The following is a 23130-nucleotide window of genomic DNA, read 5'->3' on the forward strand; positions in this document are numbered from 1 at the left end:
AAATTATTTATAAAATAAAATATTAGGATTAAATTATTTTTATATTAAAAATAAAGTGGAAGGTGTTTTAGACATTTTTATTAAAATTAACTATAATTTAATTGAAATTTTAATAATAATAATTAAATTATAAATTTATTAAAATATAAAAAATTAAATTACTTAATTTTAAAATTATAAGAATTAAATTATAATCGATCCAAAACTTTCTTATTTTACAAGAGCTATCAATATAAAAGCATCGATCCCGCTAATCTCGATTTTGAGGCCTTGTTTCATAATCACGACGAGCAAAATATTGGGCTGAGTGCTCGATTTAAATCCAATTGAATAATTAAAATTAAATTAATTAAATTATTATATTTTAAAAATAAAATAAAATTAAAATGAATAAAAAATTAAATTAAACTAAATAATTTTATTTTAATTCAGTTTAGTTTGAATTAATTGATTTTTGAGTTTGAATAAATTTTTTAATTTAAATTTATTTTTTAAATTATTTAATTTGATTTTTATTTTAGTTTGAATATAATAATTATTAATTAATAAAATTAAACAATATATATATAATTATATATAATTTATAAATTCTCTATAAAAATAAATTAATTTAAAAATTAATAAAATAATTAGGTTTGATTCGATTCAATCAATTATTTCTCTTTAAAATTGAATCGAATTAAAATAATTAAAATATTTAAAATAAAAAATCAAATTAAATTAAATTATTTAAAAAAATTAAATTAAATTACTAAATTAAAATAATTTGATTGAGTTTATTTGATTTAAATTGAATAGGTCTTGCCCTTAGCAAATGGGAAGGAAAGTGTTAATTCAAATTTGTTACAAGCTGACATTTGACAGCGCAACTAAAGAATTGTTGTTTATTAGTATTTAATATTACTATTGAAATTATTTAAAAAAATTATTTTTTTAATATATTAATTAAAAAATATTAAAAAATAATTAAAAATTAAATTTAATTAATTTTAATTATAAAAATATTAAAATAATAAAATAAATTTTCCTAAAATATTTTTCTAAATAACATTTAAAATAATATTTTTATTCAAACAAACATATTCAAGAATGGCAAACAAAACTTTAATCGTAAAAATGGGGAAACGCCTTTTCCGCATTCGTAATTTATGTTCGCTTTCCCTCGCTCGCCCCCTCCACCCCACCACCAAAAAAATTAAAAAAAAAAAAAAATCTGAGGCGACGTCACATCCTGAAGTTTATATAGCTATCGCTCCAACCGAGAGAGAAACAGAAACCTCAATTTGGGGTCGAGATACAAGGACCAAATGACATATCGTCACCAGCCCCTCCTTAGCAGCCTCGTCGTACGCCCTTCTGTCAGCGACGGCGGAGACGGTGGCGGGGGAGGTCACGCTGCTGGTAGTGACTACGAGCCTGGCGAGGTCCGTCGGGAGCCTCCCCCTTATTCTCGTCCTGATCAATACTCTGGCGATCATGGTTCGTTACTCATTTATTTATTCATCTGGATCTTTATTCCTTTTTCGCCGCCTAATGTTTTTAATTGATACTATAAAATTTGAAGCATATGTTTATTTCTTTGCATTTTAATGTTTGGATGAGTATTTGGGACCCTAAACCTAAGTTGTAGAGTTCTAGGTGGCATGTTAATCATGTATGATTAATTAGTTTATATATTTATGTACATCGTGTGTTGGATTTCTAAATCCAGTTTCAGGCCTAGAATTATTTTGTGTCTTCCTGTTTAACGTTGTTAGGGGAGGTGCAGGGAATTGCCTTTTGCGTTTGTGTAGCTGAAACTTATGGTTCGCAGTTTTTGAGGTCACATGGGCAATTTCTTGCCTGATTAATGATTATTATGTGAAACGTGAAGGTCTGGGTGATTGATTAATTGATGTGAGAAAGAAATGTTTTCTATTATTGTGTCAATGGTATATAAAGTCATAAGATTGCAATATTGGGCGACGATGAAATGTTCATGGCAGTTTATTTTTATTGTTACATATGCAATTTGGTTTGTAGTCTTTTGACGTAGATATTGCAGCTAATGTTTAGCTGTTTTGATTTTACAAGTGAGTAAGATTTTGGGTCATGCTAAGACATTGCATTGTGGGGAAATTTCCCATGGTTGTTATCTAATTATTCATTATCAATGTTGTTTATTTATTTAATTTTTAAGGAAAATTTCAGAGGATGGTGGAATTTTGAGTTCATAATTTTATGTTGAGCCTTTAATGTTCCTGTTCTGAAAAATTTATTTTTGTGTAGTCTAAAAATTGGTGTGGGAAAATATAGGATGCACTGTATTATAATTTTTGGCATGGTTCATGGATGCCTGTTAAATTTATGGAAGTTTGGAGTACAATGGAGAAGGTAAATATTTGAAAAGAGGGGTGTGCATGGCTCCAGTTTGACATGATTGAAAATTTCAGCTTGATATATATTTTTTTTCTTCACACCAAACTAAACCTGTATGCATAAGATTCGAGTCATAGCAAATTGAAATATTACTGTTTGTTTATTTTCTAATACAATTTAATGCTGCCTTCAATCTTGCATAGCATGCTATGCATTTTAGCGTAGCAAAATGGTTCTTCCAACACTTGGTGATTAATATTTTCCATCTTCCGTGTTTTATATTGTTGACAAAGTTTTCTGAGTGTTATTATTATTATTATTATTATTATTATTATTATTATTATTATTATTATTATTATTATTATTATTCTAGTTTCCTATCCCTACTGATTCAGGTCTATAATCATATTAAGTAGGCTTATGGGTGATGTTATATTATCCAATGCATTTGTTCTAGTTATACAACATAGGTTACTTTATCTATTTTTTTTTTTTTTTGGTTGTATCCATTGTGCTGCATGTCAGCATCTGGATCTACCTGCACTTATGAGTGTCGGATTGCAAATAAATTTTGCTGTTGTCTGTTACAGCTTTGAATGTTGTCTGCAAGAACTTGGTTCTTGAGGAAGGCATGTTGGTGTGAGTGCAATCTTGGATCGTGGTCTCTGGGTTTTCTATCACATTATGGTTAATATGGTTTTGGGTAATGTCAACTATCAATATTATGAGGGGTGTAGGCACCTCATTTCTTTTGAAGCCATTGCTATATGTTTTGGTGTGGAATTGTGTGGGATAACTGAATATGGCACCAGCTTCAGCAATATGTTAGTTTTTAATTTCAAAGTGTCTAAATTGCATTTTTACAAGGAATTTGCTCTTAAGGATACTGAGATAATGGTAGTGACAAATGGTTTGAGGGGTGTTGGCTTGTCTACCATAATTATGTGAGGTTGGAATGTTGGTTTTAAGCAACAGTGAGGCTTCTACATTTGGGGTCCAAGGCTTTGTTTAAGTGCTGCAGGCTCAACATTTCTTGTTCCTGGCATTCAGTCACCGGATACGATGTGTGTGGATGGAGGTGTGTGATATTGAACTTCCTGGTAACTGAAACTCTAGCTGCTACTTGGATTTGTGGAATGGAATTATCCTTGTGGAATTGGGGACTTGACTGGGTTTTTTGTTTTTTAGTTTTCTTTTTGTCATTTCAATGGTTTCGGATGATTTGATTGTTTATTGGGTGTTAAGTGCATAAAAATTGGGGTCTTCTGTTCACATGTTACTTTTCTAGCTTCTGTTAGACCTTTTAGGTTTGTTGTTAACTTCTGTATAATGGGTGGCAAATTTAATCTGGGAAGTTGATGCGCGTCTCTTAAACTCTTTGATGATCGTTTCTGTGGGGCACCAGTTCCCCTTTCTTTCGTGGGCTTTAAACTTCTAGGCAAGCATAACCAGTGGCAGATTGGAAAATGACAAATAACACCTCTGGAAATCTGGCATGCCATTACAGCTTCAGGCCTCCATGGTGTTTTGCACATTGTGGATTGTGGTTGGGGTGGAAATTATAGGATTATGTTTGAACCTTTTTAAACTTGCTGAGATGGTTTTTGAGAATAACAAACTGGTAGCTGGTTAATTTCAAATTGTTTGGCTACTGTGGACTGTGGTGGGTCTTCTGTTGGTGATTTTTCCTGCATATGGTTTCTTTTGTTATTTTCAGGGATCTCTTTTGAAGGCATGTTTTGACTAAAGTTCTTGGAACAAACTTGTGCTTGGGTTAATGATCTCCTCTGTGGATGTCTGTAAGCCAGCAATATATCAATCTGTTTTTATCTCCAGGCTGTAGATATTCACAATTTGCTATCCCATTGCTGCCAATGTTTCTTATTATGAAGTTTTGGCTACGCCAGATTCATTATTTGGGATGGGTAGTTCAGTGGATAGGTTAGAAAGGTATAATTAAGCATGTAATGGTTGACTCATTAATGTAGGAACATTGGACTTGTTTTGCACTCATGTATGGTGAGGTCAAGTAATCTTGGTTTAGCACTGCTTCAGTTGTACTTACAGATAATGTGGACAATCAATCTTGAATGGTAAGCAACGAGGGAAGTTCAGACGTCAATGGCACACTGATATTCTCTTTTTCTGGAACCTTTTGTGAGGAGATATCCTGAGTAATGATTAATATCCAGTTTTATTGAAGTGGTCATTTCACTTTTCTTGGGTCTAAAATTATGGATAGCATTACTACTTTGTACTAAAAAAATTTCTCCCTTGTTTTATTGGGGGTTGCTCATCTTTATATTTCACTGGCTTTTTTCCAGGATATAGAATACATGCAGGTTCCAGTTCTCCTGTGCGCTGTAGGGATCACCAATACAGTTATGATTTTGATCATTCAGGGGGTCCACCTAGAGGTCGTGAATTTGGTGGGAGGAGAGATCCTGGTAGATTTCGTGACTCTTCACCCCCTTATGCTCGAGGAAGAGTTGGTGGCAGACCACCTGGTAGAGGTTTTGAGGGCCCTGGATTTGGCCCTGGCTCTTTTAGAGAAGAGGGTGTCAGTAGGAATAATCCCAATGTACGCCCAAGAGAAGGAGATTGGATTTGCTTTGATCCTCTGTAAGTTGCTATCTTCATTTTGATTCTGTATATTTACTGTTTTTCCCCCTTTAAATATCTTAATGCCCAAGGGAAGGGAGACCATTAGAATACCCAATTCTGACCCTTATTTGGAAAAATATTTTTGGTTATGATTTTTGATGCTGTGCATGAAATGCTACTTGTTGCAGAAATTTGGCATAGGAGAACAGCATGATTGATTTTGATTTTTGAATCACTAAATTTTGTAAGTTGGTTCCTTTTTTTTTTTTTTCCCAATATATTTTCTGGGTGAGCAAGAGACTTACAATCTTCAAAGTCATTTTAGGGCTTACAAGAATCCAATTCTCAATTCGTAGTAGTGTTGTGAATCTGGAAGTTCAAATTTATTTTGTTAACTTCATAGGAAGATATATATATATATATATATATATATATATATATATATATATATTTTTTTTTTGCTGTTCTTGAATGTTTCCTACACGCAATTGTGCTAGGTCTTTGACATTGAGTTTATATGAGAATAAGAGTTTACTATGTGATTATTTCCCATTCCCCTCTCTTTCGCTGGGTGTATATTTGGTCATCTACAGAACAGAAATGACAAAACTTAAGATTTTAAAATTTGATTTTAGTTTTATCATGATCTTGTTTAAGATAGAATCATCTAATAGTTTTACCTTGTCTCAGATGTGGCAACCTGAACTTTGCAAGGAGAGAGTATTGTAACAACTGTAAGAGGCCTCGGTATGGACCTGGGGGAAGTCTTGGGAGGGGCTATCCCGGCCCTCTAACTCCTAGACGCTTCTCTGGTCCTCCATTGGATATTTCGCCAGGCAGGATCATGAATGGGTATAGGTCTCCTCCTCATGGCTGGGCCAGAGATGGCCCAAGAGATTTTGGGCCTGGTGGTCCTCCACCTCCTAGACATGGAGCCAGGTTTTCTGATCATGACATGCGGAGAGTTCAGCCTGATTATCCTGATGATGACTACAGAGGGAGGAACGAATTTGATAGGGCAATGCTAGTGGACTGGGGTCAGAGAGACCGAGGAAGGGATAACTTTTTGAATGAGAGGAAAGGGTTTGAGAGGCGGTTGCCCTCTCCACCGCTACTTCCACCACCAGTTCTTCCTCAACGAGGCCGATGGGGGCAGGATGTGAGAGAGAGGAGCAGATCCCCAATCAGGGTTGGCCCACCAGCAAAAGAATATCGTCGGGACATGTACATGGATCGAGGGTGGGATGATCGGCGTGGTATGGGAAGAGATAGGATGGGAGATGGGTTTTAGTGGACATGGTGAGGATTGGACCTTGCATTGGTAATGTGTATAGTAGGCGTGTGTTTTGTGCTTGGTGATTTTAGATGCTACGAGAGGTTTTTTTGAACAGATTATGGGATGCATCCTGGGACTTGATTTATTGCTTCAACTTATCATCCTTGTCAACATGTATGATGAAAGTTAGATTTGGAGCAGGTTAAAATCCCCCATCTCTTTGAGAAGAATCTGCACTATTTTTTCTTCCCCAATTTTATTTAGCATGGTTGACGTAAGAAATCGGAGTTGTACACTCTTTTTTCTTCAGTTCGCAGAATTTTATGCGGTGGAGGGAATACGGATCTTTCGACTCTTATTCAGCAGTATTGCTTCTCTTGTGGTTGTGAAATGAAATTTGTTCGGCTTAGACAGACTAGTCTGGGAATAGGATCCTTGGTTCTTTTTCTGCATCAGGTATTCATTGTAGATTGTTCAATGCATGGTACCTTAGGAGTTTGATGAACCATACTAGTTCCACATCTAATCATTAGGCTCAAGGAGAAGAGGAAGACCACTTTGGTGAACCAATCTATTCATAATTTTGTTAGAATATCATTAAAAAAAAAAGCCACTCAAGATTTGTCCGATGTGATTCGCTTTTTTGCATTCTTCAATTATTTTATAACTTTTTTTTTCCCACTTTGTAACTTATATCAATTTGATAATAATCGATTGCTAATCATACATATAATCCAAATGGGACTGCCATACATATGATGACTATCAAAGAACTAGTTAGTTGTCAATTTGTCATGCACAGTAAATATTAGGTGCGAAATGATATGCCGGTGGTAATTTTACGGCCTATGGTTATCTATCTCATTAATTAGTTTTCTAATTTTATGCACATAACATGGATAATTAGTTAATTTGCATTTTTTAATTTATTTTATTAAAAATATCTATTATTCATTATTTGATTATTGTTTTATATAAATTATTATTTTAAAATATACTTTATTATGAGTAAAGTTTTAAATAAAAGCATAATATTGTTATAAAATTTAATTGCTTTTTAATGAACTTATTTAGTTTAATAAGTAAAGGCACATCATTTATCTGGTAAGTGTTCAAATCCTTACTCTCTTAGCCTCTATTAAAAAAGAATAATCTTTTGAAAATCATTAGAATTAACTTAGTTGATAATTATAAAAACTTTTATTAATTATAATTATGTTGTAAGGCATTCTAAGATTTTCTTTTAAGGAAGCATTTTAAGATTGTTATAATTTTAAATGTATTAAAATAATAATGTTAGAAGGGAATTTAAGAATATATTTATGATAATTAAGCCATTTTTAAAATTTTAAGGTTTTGAGTCTAAAAAATAAAATATTAAAAAATATAGTTTACCTTGTATTGCTGATTGCTGAGCAACCATAGCAATTAAAAATTTTCTCATCAAACAAAGTAAAAAGGTAAACAAAATAAAAAGCTTTTACACCATATTTGAATAGGTGGAAAAATGGGACGAAAGAAAATAATTAGAGGAAAATAACTTTGAAAAACACTTTCTCTTGTTTGGATAAGAGAGAAAAAATAAGAGAGAAGAGGAAAATAATTTTTTCTTTAGTTATTTTCTCTCCAAATTAGAGAGAAAATGAAAAATAAAAAAAAAGTTAAATTTGTATTATCTACTGTTTATATTTTGTGTTAACTTTTACTTTATCTATTTTACTTTTTACACATCCAAACACAAAGAAAAAAAAAAAAAAAATTCTTACCCTCCCAAAATTTATCCAAACACAGTGTTAAACTTGTACAAAGTTACATTTTACTTTCATCAACAACCTCTGATTCCTTTTTTTTTAGCGCCAATTTTTATTGTAATTTCACTTTTTATGGAGCTTAATCCTGAAAACAAATTCACTCGTTTTCACGCCTTTCATCCACCAATTACAAATTGCCAAATCTTCCCTCAACAAGCATTACCTATGCTTATATCTTACGTGGCAGAAAATCAATGGCTTAAAACCAATGTTCCCTTACTCTCTATGATGCAACGGATACTATCCCATTTGACATTTCCACTCACACCGCTTTCACAGAAATTTTGTGTCTTCCTTAATCCAACGGTAAAAGGGTTAACCATATTCCCTTTTCTATGAATTTCCGTCGTCCGATCGTACCTTTCAATACGAACCGTACGATAAAGTCGGAACGTAAATCCCACCGTTGAATATACACGAAATTGAATTTCAAAATGTCTTGAGAGAGAGGGAGGAGAGACGAAGAAGAACAAAACCAAGCGAGCCTTAGCCACCTCCCACCTCTCCTCACCTCCTTTACGCCATAGTCTTCCTCTTCACTTTCTTTCTGATTGAACCCTCTCTTTCCTTCTTCGCGCTTTCTCTCTCTGTTTAGGGATCAAAGTGCTCTGAGAAAAGAAGGGATTTTTTTTGGGTAGCGACTCTCGGCTTAACTTCGGTGTGCAATTTTTAGCTGATTTGGCTTGCATGTTTTTGAATATTCACGTGTTTTGGGGTTTTTTTGCTGAGGTTTTGGATCTGAAAGTTGGAGAATTTCAGTGGATTTTTCAAGTTTGTGGGATTATTGAAGGAGGGGAATTTCTCAGTGGATTAAGTTTGCTTGTGGTATTTTCTTTTTAACTAAGAAATTGAAATTTTGGTGGTAGTTTTAGAAATTTGGGAATTTGAATTTGATGGGTGAAGGTGAGGGAAGCGAATTCCCTCCAAAAAAGATGGCCCAATCGGACATACAGGGGAGCTCGGATTTTCCTGCGAAGAAGCTAGCGAGGCAGCTGGATTTCACACAGGGAAATGTTGTCCTCCCAGACCATCCTCATTCGCAGCAGCAGCAGCCTGCGACACTGCCACTGCCGCAGCAGCAGCAGCCGCAGGCAGTAGCGATGCCGGCAGCGCCGCCATCACAGCAGCTTCCGCCAACCAGGATTATGTAAGTTTGTTTTCTATTGCGATTATAATTTTTTTTTTCCTTTTGATATGAGAATTTATGGTTTTGGATAATGAGTGAGTTTGTGGGATAGTGTCCTGTGGGTTTACTGTTCTAGTTTGCAATTTTGATTTTTAATGAGCGTAAAGTCATGCAATTTGTGCAATTTATTGGAGAAAGTCTTGTTTTTGTATGGAAGGTTTGGTTTTGGAGTACTGAGTTACCATGTTTGGAAAATTTTGAGGGTTCTGATTGGTGCTCTTTCAATTTATATTCTAATTCAAAAGTTGCCTTTTTGTTTCAACTATTGGCCTTTTCCTATTTTACAAAGGTGTGGGAGTTTTGAATTCTCTATAAAAAAAATAGATAGTTTGGTCATTACAGTTTATGCCCTTCTCATTATAGCTTAATGAACTGCACTTTCAAAATTCATGTTTCCTGGCACAGAGATATGGAATAGATATTTTGTTGAGGTGATGCTGAATTTGAGTATGAGAACTCGGACAGGATCATAGCGTAAATGCAGCATGATTCATGAAGCTCAAATAAACACAACACACACAAGTGTTTCAGAGAAAATCTCTACTGAAATTTTCTAATTATAATAGGAAAATCCTAAATAGAATAGGAAAACTAAATCTAATTATAATCGAAAACATCCAAAAATGAAATTCCAACTAATTCTTTCAAAATAGGAAGTCAAAAATGTGTTGCAATAGGAACAGCTTGGACGCATTTTGGCCTTTCTACCCACATTGGCTAGTAAGGAACACCCCCTGTGCGTGTTTGTGGAACATGCCTTGGGCATGTTCTATTCTGTACACCAGAATATGCCCCACGTCATATTCCTCTACTTGGGAAAAAACTCGACTGCAAGTTAGAATTCTCCCACACCATTCTGCCCCACTTACCTCTGGACTCTAAAGTGTCAAAGAATCAAAATCTTTATTGGAAGATTACAAAATATAGTCCTTGCTCAATGTCGACAGAATGGATTTAAACAAGACAGACTTGAGAAACATCATTTTATCCTTAGCAACAAAATCTACAAAAATAATAGAAATTAAAGAGTTGGAAAATTCTTCAATCTCCGTTATCTCCATGACTTGATTTTCTCCAATCTCCAATACTATATCCATGGATTGTTTTTTGTTGATTTCCTATGAGTCTTCCAATGCTCGATATTCCACATTTTTGAAAACACGTTCTTGAAGCTTTGCTTGTCCTTCACTTTTTCGTTTCACAAGCAACAAGGAATGTGGTTGCATCTCCTTACAATCATCTACTAGGCCAAAATGTACTTGTTTTTCAATTGAAGAAGCACTCTCTTCCACTTTAGAAGTGGTACTTCTTTGTTATTGGCAATGTTGTTTTTGCTAGAATAAAATTTATTCATAATCTAGAGGTTGAAACTCTTGTTCCAGCATGTATTTCATCATGTACCACGTACAAACTAATCCCTTTCCTTCCTTGGCTCTCCTAGATTGCAATCACTCCCACTATGTAGAAGCACCACTCTTTAATCAACATGCCACCAGTTAGACCCACTTTTTAGGTGCTATGTCCATATAATTGAAGAATCTATTCATATTCGCGATCTAATATAGGAATTCTTCTATGTAGAGATCCCCATAGAAATAAGGAATATCAATTTTCAATTGATAATCCCTTTTATGATACCCATACGCGCCTCTTCTCCTATCATCAACATATTGTTGATGCCTATTGAAATTGATTAGTTTATAGTCATCTTCCTCTTGCGAATATTCATCGCAAACATATTGCCTATGTACAGAAAAAAGTCTATTGATGGGGTCATTACGAGCTACATCATCGCTTGGCTTTTTCTCATCATTCTGATCCCTGTTGGTTTTAATTCCCAATATATTAGGACGATTTGCAATTTCTTCAAAGCCCGAATATGAGATCCATTCACTGCTCTAGACATCGCTCCTATCGTTGTAATGTTTCGTCTCTATAGTTAAGAGCTCTAGTTCCTTGATTACCGTCGTGAGAACCATTGTAATTACGATCTCCACCAAGGTTAGCCATCTCAATTGGGGCAATTTCTCCGCTTTGATACCACTTGATGCAGTGTAAAGCTCAAATAAACACAACACACACAAGTGTTTGAGAGAAAATTTCTATTGAAATTTATTAACTAAACACTAAACTGATTTACATAAATTCTAGGGTTTTATATAGGCTAATACTCCTAAACTAACTAGTTAAAATGGTGAAATCTATGCTGAAATTTTATTAACTGAAAATCAAACTGAATTACATATATTCTAAGGGTTTATATGGATGTTAGACTCCTAAACTAACTAGGAAAATACAAATCCTAACTAAAGTAGGAAATTTAGTTACATTCCAAAATAAGAATCCTACGTAAAATAAGTAAACAACTCCTAACTAGAATAGGAAATACATTAAAATCCTAAACAGAATAGGAAAACTAAATCTAATTAGGGAAAATGACTATTTAGTTCTTATATTTTAGTAAAACTAACTACTTGATCTCTGTATTTTGAAAATTACACTATTTAGTCTATGTATTTTGCTTTCGTTAAATTTTCTATCAGTCAATACCAATCAAACTATTATTTAGTTCATTTATTTTAATGAAACTAATTAGTTCGTCCCTATATTTTAAAAAACTCTACTATTTAGTCTATCTATTTATCTATTTTGTTGAAACTAATTGGTCCCTACATTTGAAAAAAATATTCCTATATGAAAAATATAAATTTTATTGTGTGGAGAATAAATATGAATTGACATTTTTTAAAATCTTTCAAGTATAATTTCATTAAATTTCCTAAGCATCATTTTTGTGTTTTCTCTATTGGGAATCAATTTTCTTGGATTATCGCCTTAATTACTTGGAGATGTAGATCAAGTAATACTTGATCAAGTATTGTTTCCCAATGGAGAAAATACAAAAATGATGCCGAGGAAATTAAATGAAAACACTTAAACAACTTAGAAAAAATTCAAATTCAGATTAGGTCTCTACACAAAAAAGTTTATATTTTTCTTCTAGGAATATATTTTTCAAAATAAAGAAATCAATTAATTAGTTTCACTATAATAGATGAATTAAATAGTAGCATTTTTTAAAATATAAAGACCAACTAATTAGTTTTACTAAAATAGAAGGACTAAATAGTAGTTTGATTGTATTAAAATTCGTTGACTAATGGAAAAATTGATGGAGGGACTAATTAATTTAATGGACTAAAAGTAGGGGAGACTAAATAGTATATTTTGAAAAATAGAGGGACTAATTAGTTAGTTTTGTTAAAATGTAGGGTCTAAATAGTAATTTTCCCATCTAATTATAATAGAAAATATCCAAAACTGAAATTCGAGCTTAATTTGTCAAAATAGGAAGTAAAAAATATGCTGGAATAGGAAGATACAGCTTGGATGTGTTTTGGCCTTTCTTCCCATATCGGACCAGTAAGGAACATGCCCTGGGCATGTTTCTGGTCTGTGGAACACACCCTGGGCATGTTCTATTCTGTACGCCAGAATACGATTCGCATCACGGTGTTGCACGTGTACTATATTTCTTGATTAACTTCTTACAAAGTGAGGCATACATGGTATTTTTGTCAGAGAATGTGAATAAGGCAATTAGCAATCTGATTAAGTTTATTGTTTTTTTTGGCTTGGTTTAAGGAAAAAACCACAGTAAACTCTACTTCTATAAATGTGGTTGTTCATTTTCCATGGCATTGATATTTCTTCCTTTTTATTTGTGATGATTAATATTAGCGTAGGAGAGTTCTGTTCTTCTAAAATGTCAGAAGCTCTCTTTAGAGATAGGCATATGACATGGCCACTTTACCAATATGGCATTAGTTGAAACTCGACATGAACCAGAAATCACATAACTCCTATGCTACTATGTCATTGTTAAAAACTTTACATTTATCAATTTTTATGCTAACAGTACACTTTCTTCCCCAGAAAGCCAGAATCCCCAAAATCAAAACCAAGACCGAATACTGAATTAAAAGACGGTACTCCAAAGAGGCAAAAACAGTGCAACTGCAAACACTCACGCTGCTTGAAGCTGTAAGTGCATCTTGATTTAATCAATAAGATGATATTTGGGTTTGCTTAAGAATTGGCTTGCTGCTATTTGTTCTGATGAAATTGTCTTGAGTAGCTCTTTTCTTAATTGGTGCTGGAATTTGCTGCTGATTGTTGTTCTGTTTATGAATTTTTAAGGATGGGGTTGCAGGTGTCAGTTTTCCCTGCAGTTTTGTAAAAAATCTTTAATTTTTATGTGCTCTTTTCTTCTTAAATCTAGGGTAACATATTTACATGCAACTGCTCAGGTAATATAAGAGTGTGTCAGAATATTCTCTTAGATGTGCAATCAACTGAGTGAAGTAGAATAGAGTTCTAAATTGCATCAGTTGTGTTTTACTCCTATCATTTCTTATTACACAAATTTCCTTTTCACTATGAACTTTTTACTGTCTTGGTAATTTTCTATGCCAATTCTTATACACCCAGTTTAATATATTTACTATTATGAAGCTAATTTTTCTGTCTTGACAAGGTACTGTGAATGCTTTGCATCTGGAACATATTGTGATGGGTGCAATTGTGTAAATTGTTATAACAATGTTGAAAATGAAGCTGCTAGGCGAGAAGCTGTTGAAGCCACTTTAGAGCGGAATCCAAATGCATTCAGGCCAAAAATTGCTAGCAGTCCGCATGGAACACGAGATAGTCGGGTATATCAATTATTTGTACTACTTTACAAAAAAATGCATTTTTCTTATATTTGTTAACCTAACTTGAGTCATGTTGCTGTCTTTTTGGTTTCAAATTGTTTCAACAAACTAGACATCTATTCTTTTAGTGATCTCTACTATCATTTTCTATTTTTCTTGGATTTGGGTACAAGTATTGGGAACACATCTATGTGCAATAAGGGTATTTCATTTCATAATTTTTCCTTACATTTGGAGGCTTATATCCAAGTACCCATATTACCATATCCTTTTAGGTGTGATATGTGTTTAGTGCTTAATGGATATTTTAGGGTAAAGTAAGAGTCAGAGCAACAAAGAACTTTTTTTGAAGGAACTGTTAACATGCATAGCTATTATAAAGATAGTTTCATGGAAATACATTAATACATCTGAATTTTTTTAATATCATTTTCATGTTTTCTTGATGTGATTTGCTTTTTTTTTTTTTTACTTTAGAAAAATTCCATAACACAAGGTTCATTGCTTGGTCCAATGATAGAAGTCTTGGAGTTGCATCCATAAGGGTGCAAGATTGAGTGTCTAGTGTCCAGAACAGCAACTTCATGCAAAAATGCCAAAGGGTGGGAATATCTTCAAATTATTCTTCCTAGGGCCTTATCGGGTAATGGTGTCCTTGATTTGAATTCTGTGGCACCATTATGATGAAGGCATAGAGTAAAAGAGATCTCATGTTGCCGGTTACCATGGTTGAAATAAGTAGCTTTGCTTAGATGAGATTGCTCCTTTTTAACTAGTTTCAATAAATGCAGGAGGAGAATGGAGAAGGATTAGTGTTGGGAAAGCACAACAAGGGATGCCACTGCAAGAAATCTGGATGCCTTAAGAAGTACTGTGAATGTTTCCAAGCTAACATTCTTTGTTCTGAAAATTGCAAATGCATTGACTGTAAGAATTTTGAAGGAAGTGAAGAGAGGCAGGCTCTCTTTCATGGAGACCATGCTAACAATATAGCATACATCCAACAAGCTGCTAATGCTGCAATAACTGGGGCTATTGGATCTTCTGGTTATGCATCACCTCCAGCATCCAAGAAGAGAAAAGGTCAGGAACTTTTATTTGGGCCAACAGCCAAGGATCAATCCTTTCACAGGCTTGGACATTTTCAACAGGTAAATATCCTTTTGATCCCATCTGGCATTTGTAGGAGAGTTGAAATATAGCAAATATGATTTCTAGAGGGAAACAAAAAAAGGAGACTGAGTGAAGCTGTTTATATGTATATATTTTTTTTTCATGACTATAGTGAGCTAATTCATTAGTAATTCTCCTTCCAAGGATGCCACTTGGTAGGATTTTTTACTGGTTTTAAAGAAAGTAGTTAATTTTATCAATGCTAGCGATATAAAACTATTCATGGCTCTCACCTACAAGTTTAAGCTTTTAAGTTGAGTGGTTTCTTGACATGGTATCAGAGCATCTCAAATTAAAAGGTCCAGAGTTTGAGTCCTAACCATTCTCATTTATTAATTAAATATTTCAGTATAAGAGAAAGTGAGCCTATACTGGTTCACGCTTCAAGCCTAGTGAGCATTCGTGTGCGAGGGTGTGTTGGAGATATAAAACTGTTATTGGAGCTCTCCTATAAGTTTAAATTTTTAGGTTGAGTGGTTTCTTGACACTCAAAAAAAGGAAAAAGAAAAAGCAAAAGCAAAAGCAAGACATATAACTCCTGGCTTTGCATCATTATTCATTATCTGCTGTCGTTTTGGGCTTTGGATTGAAAATGTCAACATCCTTATGTTTTTTGTTGCTGTTATTGATTTCATGATGTACTACTGAAGCATAATCATTGTGTAATGCTTTCGTAACCCATGATAATGGTTAGCATGCCATTTTCATCTTCATCAGGGAGTCCATATCAGGCCTTCTGCACCTTCAACTTCCTTGTCCACCAATCCAGTTGCTCGTGCTGCTAGCACTGCGACTCTGGGCCCTTCAAAATTCACATACAGGTATAATGTCTTTATTTATGAAATGTTACCAATGGTTCACGAAGCTAATCTTTATGGTGTGATTCAAGGTCACTCTTGGCAGACATTATCCAACCACAGGATTTAAAAGAACTTTGCTCTGTTTTGGTGGTTGTTTCAGGTGAAGCCGCAAAGACCCTTGCAGGTATGAATTGATCCCTGTACATGAAAACTTTAGCAACTAGTTCAGAATAGCTAAAGTCCAATCTGTGTTTGTGGTTTATCATGCATGTCTTAATTTCTGCACTGATATGGCTGCCTATGATCATCTTCTGCACTCTGTGCCAAGCAAGTCAGATTCATTTTTGTTTTCTTAATTGGATTCATTTGTATATGGAACAATAAGTGCTCAAGGGAAGTACTCGTAGTAATAAAATGCATAGTATTAGATTTTTAACTAATGGTTTACATTGAGCACATTTAGCATTTTTCTTGCCTTAAAAATTAAGGATAAGGATTGAATTAAACGCAAGTGCAAATTGCCAGCATTATTGACTAGGTAGATTTTTGTTTGAATTCATTGTGCATGCAGACCAAAGAAATGCAACAGAAAAGCGGGTAGGGGATCAGGCAGAAACTTCCATTGCCTTCTCTACTCAAGAAAGGTTGCAGAGTCAGAAGGAGACTGATGTTGAGAAAATTATTGCCTATGATTGTTCCAGTGCAAACCAGGTTGATAAAGTTAGCCCTAATGATTCTAGCTCAGATGGTGCTGACATGCCAAAAGGAAGGCCAATGTCTCCTGGAACTTTGGCATTGATGTGTGATGAACAAGATACGATGTTTATGGCAGCTGCTTCTCCCATTGGGTTAACGGGCCATGGATGCAGCGCTACCTCACAGTTGCCTTGTGGACAGGGCATGACAGAGATTTATGCAGAGCAGGAAAGGGTTGTTCTAACAAAGTTTCGGGATTGCCTTAATAGGCTCATAACATTTGGAGAAATAAAAGGCAAGCTTCTCATCTCTTCTTTTTTCTGAACTTTTGTATGTTTATAGTTGTTACCATTAGAGAATGCCAGGTATTCATTCATCTTCTAGCTGTTAGGCTGGCCACTGGTGACACCCAAACACATACTATAGGTTGTGCTGAGTAAATAAGAAGCTAGCATTGCCTTTTGATTTTGATTTTAATGTGAATAAATGGGTTTACCACCTTTGCTCTTTTTTCTCAACCCTGCTTTTGAGTAGAGTGGCATTTGGTTGGATTGGTTCCAACTCAACTCAACTCAACTAAGCCTTTATCCCAAAGATTTGGGGTCGGCTATATGGATTCGCTTTCTCCACTCTAAACGATTTTGGGTTAAATCCTCAGAAATGTGTAATGCTTCTAGGTCATGTTGTACTACTCTCTTCAAAGTCAATTTAGGTCTACCCCTTTTTTTCTTTCTATTCTCTAACCTAATGTACTCTACTTGTCTAACTGGAGTCTTCGTATGTCTACGCTTCACATGACCAAACCATCTCAATCTCCCTTCTCTCAACTTATCTTCAATTGACACCACTCCTACCTTTTCTCTAATACTCTCATTATGGACTTTATCTAATCTAGTATGGCCACTCATCCACCTTAACATTCTCATCTCTGCAACTCTTATCTTAGATGCATACGACTCTTTCAGTGCCCAACACTCACTACCATATAACATAGCCGGTCGTATGGCTGTACGGTAAAATTTTCCTTTCAACTTATTGGGAATTTTACGATCACATAAAACTCCCGTGGCACGTATCCACGTCAACCATTCGGCTTTAATCCTATGACTAACATCCTCCTCACATCCCCCATCTACTTGAAGAACAGAGCCTAGATATTTAAAGTGATTACTTTGGGACAGTACCACTCCATTCAAACTAACTCCTTCGCTATCACCAGTTTGGCCTTCATTGAACTTGCAATGCATGTATTCTGTCTTCGTTTTACATAACTTAAAACCCTTTGACTCTAGAGTACTTCTCCAAAACTCTAGCTTTCTATTGACTTCTTCTCGTGTCTCATCTATCAGAACAATATCATCCGCAAACAACATGCATCAAGGAATACTCTTTTGTATATGTTTCATCAATTCATCTAAAACTAATGTAAAAAGGTAATGGCTTATGGCTGATCCTTGGTGTAATCCAATTGAGATCGGAAAATCTCTTGTATCCCCTCCCACTGTGCGCACAATAGTAGTTGCTCCTTCATACATATCTTTCAATACTTGTATCTATCTAATAGATACCCTCTTTTGTTCTAACACATTCCATAAGACATCTCTTGGAACACTATCATAAGCTTTCTCCAAATCAATAAAAATCATGTGTAGATCTTTCTTCACATCTCTATATTTCTCCATCAAGCTTCTAATAAGAAAGATCGCTTCCATAGTTGAACGACCGGGCATGAAACCAAAATGATTGAGAGAGATAGAAGTATCATGATGTAGTCGATGCTCCACAACTTTCTCCCACAACTTCATAGTATGGCTCATGAGTTTAATTCTCCTATAGTTTAAGCAACTCTGTATGTCTCCCTTATTTTTAAAAATAGGTACTAAAATACTCTTCCATTCATCACGTATTTTCTTTGAGTTTAGAATCTTATTAAATAATTTAGTTAACCATGTCACTCCCATATCTCCCAAACACTTCCACACTTCAATTGGTATTTCATCAGGTCCACAGGTTTTACGCACTTTCATTCTCTTAAGTGCTTCCTTTACTTCTAAAGATCTAATCCTTCTAGTATAATTTACATTCTTTTCTATTGTTCTATATTCTATATTCACGCTATTACCATTTTGACTATTATTAAAGAGATCATTAAAATAATTTCTCCATCTTTCTTTAAAGTCCTCATCTTTCACCAACACTTTTCATTCTTTATCCTTAATGCACCTAACTTGATTCAGATCTTGACATTTCCTTTCTCTCCTCCTTGCTAATCTATAAATATCTTTCTCCCTTTCTTTAGTTCCAAGTTTCTCATATAACTTTTCAAAGGCCTGTGCTCTTACTTGACTAATTGCCTTTTTTGCCTCTTTCTTTGCTATCTTATACTGTTCATATGCCTCATTATTATCACATTTAGGTAATTTCTGATACCATTCCCTTTTTCTCTTCACTGCCTTTTGTACTTCCTCATTCCACCACCATCTCTCTTTTGAGGGTGATCCATGTCCTTTAGACTCTCCAAGTACTTTTCTAGCTACTTCTCTAATCTTTTATGCCATCTGTATCCACATATCATTGGCCTCCATATCCAGCTTCCATACTTCGGACTCGAGAAGTTCATTTTTGAACTTCACTTGCTTTACTCCTTTGAACTCCCACCACTTTGTTCGAGCTACACTATTTCTTCTGACCTTACTTGAATTGTTCCTAAACTTGACATCCAAGACCATCAACCAATTTTGACTTGTTAAAGCCTCTCCTAGAATGACCTTGCAATCCTTGCATAGAGCTCTATTTGTCTTCCTGGTTAAGAGAAAGTCGATTTGGCTTCTATGTTGCCCACTTTTAAAAGTCACTAAATGTGACTCTTTTTTTATAAAGTAGGTATTTACTAGTATTAGGTCGTATGCCATAGCAAAATCCAGGATGCTTTTTCCCTCCTCATTTCGACTGCCAAAACCAAAACCTCCATGAATATTCTCATAACCTTGTCTATCACTTCCTACATGTCCATTCAAATCTCCACCAATGAAAACATTCTCTTCATTCGGCATGCTTTGTATTAAATCATTCATATCTTTCCAAAACCTTTGTTTACTCTTACTGTCTAGTTCTATTTGTAGGGCATAAGCACTAACAATATTTATTGTTTCTCCTTTTAGTACTAGCTTTACTAGTATAATTCTATCTCCTACTCTTTTCACAGCTATTACTGCGTCTTTCAATGTCCTGTCTATGATTATGCCCACTCCGTTCTTGTTTCTTTCCTTTCCGGTAAACCACAGTTTGTACCCTGAATTATCCACTTCCTTACTTTTCTCTCCTACCCATTTAGTCTCCTGAATGCAAGCAATATTCACCCTTCTCCTTTCCAAGGTATCCACAAGCTCCATTAATTTTTCTGTAAGTGATCCAACATTCCAAGTACCAACTCTGATCCTCCTCCTAGCCTGCTCCTTCCTAATTAGTCTTCTTTTATGATATCTTCTATTGTTTTCTATGTCTAGCTGGTTTTGCAGTTCGGTTCATTTTGATATGTAAGCTTTCCTAGGAATGAAAAACTACGCCGTTTTACTATTCAACAACCAATCAAGCAAGTTTACTCAAAAGCCAGAATCAATCAACAATCCTACCAATCAACAATCAACCAAGTTTTTAATCCAAAAGCCATAATCAATCAACAATCCCATTCCTAGCTTGAATTTAAATTTCAACAAATTTAAAATTTTAACAATCAAATTGAAATTTCCCCCAAAAAAAAAAACAATCCACAGAATTTGGAACAATGAGCTTGCCCAATGCATAGAATTTGAAAGGTGAGCTTTATGAGGGGGATAACAACAACTTGGTCGATGGCATGACACACGCCTGAAGGAACCAGTCGTCACGCCTGGGCTGGTGAACCATGAACTAAATCAAGGAATTTATCTCCCTGGCAACTGAAATAAAGGGATTGAATCATCGAATGTGAATGGTGGGTCAAGGAAGCCAAGAAGGAGCAAACACAAGGGCGAGGCAAAGGGCCACTGGCCACACTCATAGAGAGAAGAGAGAAGGGGGAGGGAGGGAGAAACTAAAGGTTGGAGACTTGGAGGTGTGACAGGAGGAAACACTGAAAGACAAAGTAAACAGGTCCTCAGGGGGTTAGATTTTTTGATATATATTTGTGGTCAAAACAATGTAGTATTGGAAATTGGTCGGTTTGGTTAGTTCAGTTTTGTAACTAAATTAATTGAACTGAACTAAAAGGATGAAATTTCTCAAAAATACTACCCGAATCAAAACCAAAATCCAAAAACCGAACCGAAAACTGCTTACCCCTACTTTTGGGTGACTAGTTGGGCTTTTGGAAGTTTAAGGTTAGGAATACCCAATTTATTGATTTTTAAATGGATTACCTCCATGATCGTTATAAACGGCTTTCTTCTTGTGGTGATATTCACATGCCTAGTACTTTCTCAGGCCTGTATATTGTTATGATTTTGAGTTTTATGATTGTGGAGGGGCAGAAATTGGTTTATGCATTGTAAGATCACATTAATAACAGATTTTTATTTATATTATTCTATGTTCTTATTGCATTATCTTTCTCTTGCTTCAAGAATCAAGAAGTGATGTCATTTTCTGTTCTAACAGAAACCAAGTGTTCATCATTAGCAAGAACTGAACTGGGGAATCAAAGAGATCAATTAAGCAATGGCACAATGAATTCCAGAGCTGAATTGGGAAATCAACAAGGACCTTATAGCAATGGTGTTTCCAAACATTTTATTCCACCTACGTCCAAGACAGCGCCAATAGTTACTTCTATGGTTGCCACCTCCAGTAACGATCTTCCAAAAGTTCCAGCCCTCCCACAAAATGAGGACAACAAACCAATGACTTGAAAAGAGATTGTAAAGAGATTTTATCTCTAAAGGCTGGCCCAAGCCCCAAGGTATGCTTATGAAAGATCAATGATAATTCTGGCTTTGTCCTTAATGCAATCCTAAGGTGGCACTGGGCCCCATTGTTGGCACTGACTAGGATCTGATTTATTCCTCATGTCATCAATATATTTACGCATCAGTCTTTCTGCTTCAGCCACAAATCAAGTCAAAATGGTGTATTGCAGAGCCTTGCAATTGCACAGGATATCATTTATGTTATAACATGGCAATGACCATCATAGATTGTATCTTTAGATGCTAGGAATTTTCTTGTTCTCTACACGCTATTAAAAACAAAGAGCAATTTTATGATTTTTCATCGAATATGAAACTCAGAGTTGATCCTTGAGTAACCAGCCTAGGTTTTTTAGGTCTGTTGTGCTCCTCATCACATCCCCATAATACTTTGCCTAGCAGACCTGATGCCACATCAGCTGCTTGGGACTTTTCATGGCAAAGTTCTTAGATATATAGCTAAACTTCTTTAAATGTATATACTTGTGGCAGGAAAAAATATTTATGCTCCTTCTTGGAGGACATTTTATTGCTAATTGTCCCATTATGTATGTATCTACTGATTATTACCTGTTTGAAAATTTGAATTTCAGTCCTATTTTCAGCTACTGTTGATACTGTAGATATGAGGGAAGAAAGAGAAGGAAATGATAAAGCTGAATTTTCATGAAATAATCCTGGCTTGATTATGGTACAATGCTTTTGTTTGTACAATTATTGCAGTTCATATATGCCTGTAGCCATTTGACAAACTAGGCTAGGCAAATATGTATTGAGATTTAAGTAGCCATTGAATGGGAATTGCAACACTCACTAAGATCTGCCAAATCTACCTCAGTTCAAGCTCTGCCAATATATATATATATATATATATATATATATACATTTTTTTTTTTAAATTGCGGTCCAGTAGGTCTGAGTTTTGCTCCAGTTGGGGAATATTTTCTTTTAAATTTCTGTAAAACTTTTTTTTATTAAAATTGGTTTGTAATTTTATTATATATATAATAAACTTTATTTTTGACATGATTTGCATGAAATTATTTTATTTATCTAAGAGATTTATGACAAAAAGTTAAAATGTAAGTTCATAAGGAGTTAATTATAAGAAATTTTTTAAATTTTATTCTATTTTAATTTTATTAATTTTAACTTAATTTGTTAATATTAATAATAATTCTAATTCATTTAGTCAAGAGAAATAAAAATGTACATATATATGCACAACTATGTCAATTAGTAGATAAAAATATTTCTTTTACTCATTTGAATGTTAATAGGTATTAAAATATTGTTTTTTTTCTTTTCAATTTTTCTATAATAGTTAGAAAATAAAAAATATTAAAAAAATAAAACTTCTTATAAATTGTATTTGTTATTAAAAAAATAAAAAATATTATTTTTTAAAAAAGAAAAATTTATAAAAAAATTATCCTCATAATTATTGGTTATAATAAGAATCATATTCATTTTTCTTTTATATGTATATGTTAATTTCAAGTTACTAAATAGATTAAAATTGTTATGAAGATTAATAATTTAAACTAAAATTAAAAAATAAGATAAAC

General features: G+C 34.2%; 2 protein-coding genes across 5 annotated transcripts; both read left to right on the forward strand.

Annotated features, from left to right (window-relative positions):
- Window positions 1–1115: 1115 nt before the first annotated feature.
- LOC110636150 (uncharacterized) lies at window positions 1116–6992 on the forward strand. 2 transcript variants are annotated; one of them, XM_021785710.2, is made up of 4 exons: window positions 1333–1479; window positions 2949–3436; window positions 4683–4980; window positions 5653–6992. In XM_021785710.2, the coding sequence occupies exons 2-4, from the start codon at window positions 3421–3423 to the stop codon at window positions 6251–6253; spliced, it is 915 nt and encodes a 304-aa protein (XP_021641402.2). In that variant the 5' UTR covers window positions 1333–1479; window positions 2949–3420; the 3' UTR covers window positions 6254–6992. The 2 variants fall into 2 exon arrangements, with proteins under 2 accessions (XP_021641401.2, XP_021641402.2); XM_021785709.2 differs by lacking the exon at window positions 2949–3436 and having other exon boundaries at window positions 1116–1479.
- A 1486-nt stretch (window positions 6993–8478) lies between these two features.
- On the forward strand, window positions 8479–22561 carry LOC110636160 (protein tesmin/TSO1-like CXC 5). 3 transcript variants are annotated; one of them, XR_002491311.2, is made up of 9 exons: window positions 8479–9196; window positions 13172–13279; window positions 13773–13950; window positions 14742–15101; window positions 15841–15944; window positions 16013–16107; window positions 16495–16914; window positions 21255–21555; window positions 22156–22561. XR_002491311.2 is itself a non-coding variant. In XM_021785724.2 (8 exons), the coding sequence occupies exons 1-8, from the start codon at window positions 8943–8945 to the stop codon at window positions 21503–21505; spliced, it is 1770 nt and encodes a 589-aa protein (XP_021641416.2). In that variant the 5' UTR covers window positions 8479–8942; the 3' UTR covers window positions 21506–22098. The 3 variants fall into 3 exon arrangements, 1 of the variants encoding a protein (XP_021641416.2); XR_009148363.1 differs by having other exon boundaries at window positions 22168–22561; XM_021785724.2 differs by lacking the exon at window positions 22156–22561 and having other exon boundaries at window positions 21255–22098.
- The last annotated feature ends 569 nt before the right edge of the window (window positions 22562–23130 follow it).

The sequence above is a fragment of the Hevea brasiliensis genome, chromosome 4, assembly GCF_030052815.1.
Source record: "Hevea brasiliensis isolate MT/VB/25A 57/8 chromosome 4, ASM3005281v1, whole genome shotgun sequence".
Classification (NCBI taxonomy): domain Eukaryota; kingdom Viridiplantae; phylum Streptophyta; class Magnoliopsida; order Malpighiales; family Euphorbiaceae; genus Hevea; species Hevea brasiliensis.

Excerpts from the sequence above, each read along its gene's own strand:
- LOC110636150 (XM_021785709.2), top strand. The coding sequence starts at position 1,308 with ATGACATATCGTCACCAGCCCCTCCTTAGCAGCCTCGTCGTACGCCCT. Across the intron at positions 1,480-4,682 it reads TCAATACTCTGGCGATCATG|GATATAGAATACATGCAGGT; the intron begins GTTCGTTACTCA and ends GCTTTTTTCCAG. Across the intron at positions 4,981-5,652 it reads TGGATTTGCTTTGATCCTCT|ATGTGGCAACCTGAACTTTG; the intron begins GTAAGTTGCTAT and ends ACCTTGTCTCAG.
- LOC110636160 (XM_021785724.2), top strand. The coding sequence starts at position 8,943 with ATGGGTGAAGGTGAGGGAAGCGAATTCCCTCCAAAAAAGATGGCCCAA. Across the intron at positions 13,280-13,772 it reads CACTCACGCTGCTTGAAGCT|GTACTGTGAATGCTTTGCAT; the intron begins GTAAGTGCATCT and ends TGTCTTGACAAG. Across the intron at positions 13,951-14,741 it reads ATGGAACACGAGATAGTCGG|GAGGAGAATGGAGAAGGATT; the intron begins GTATATCAATTA and ends CAATAAATGCAG.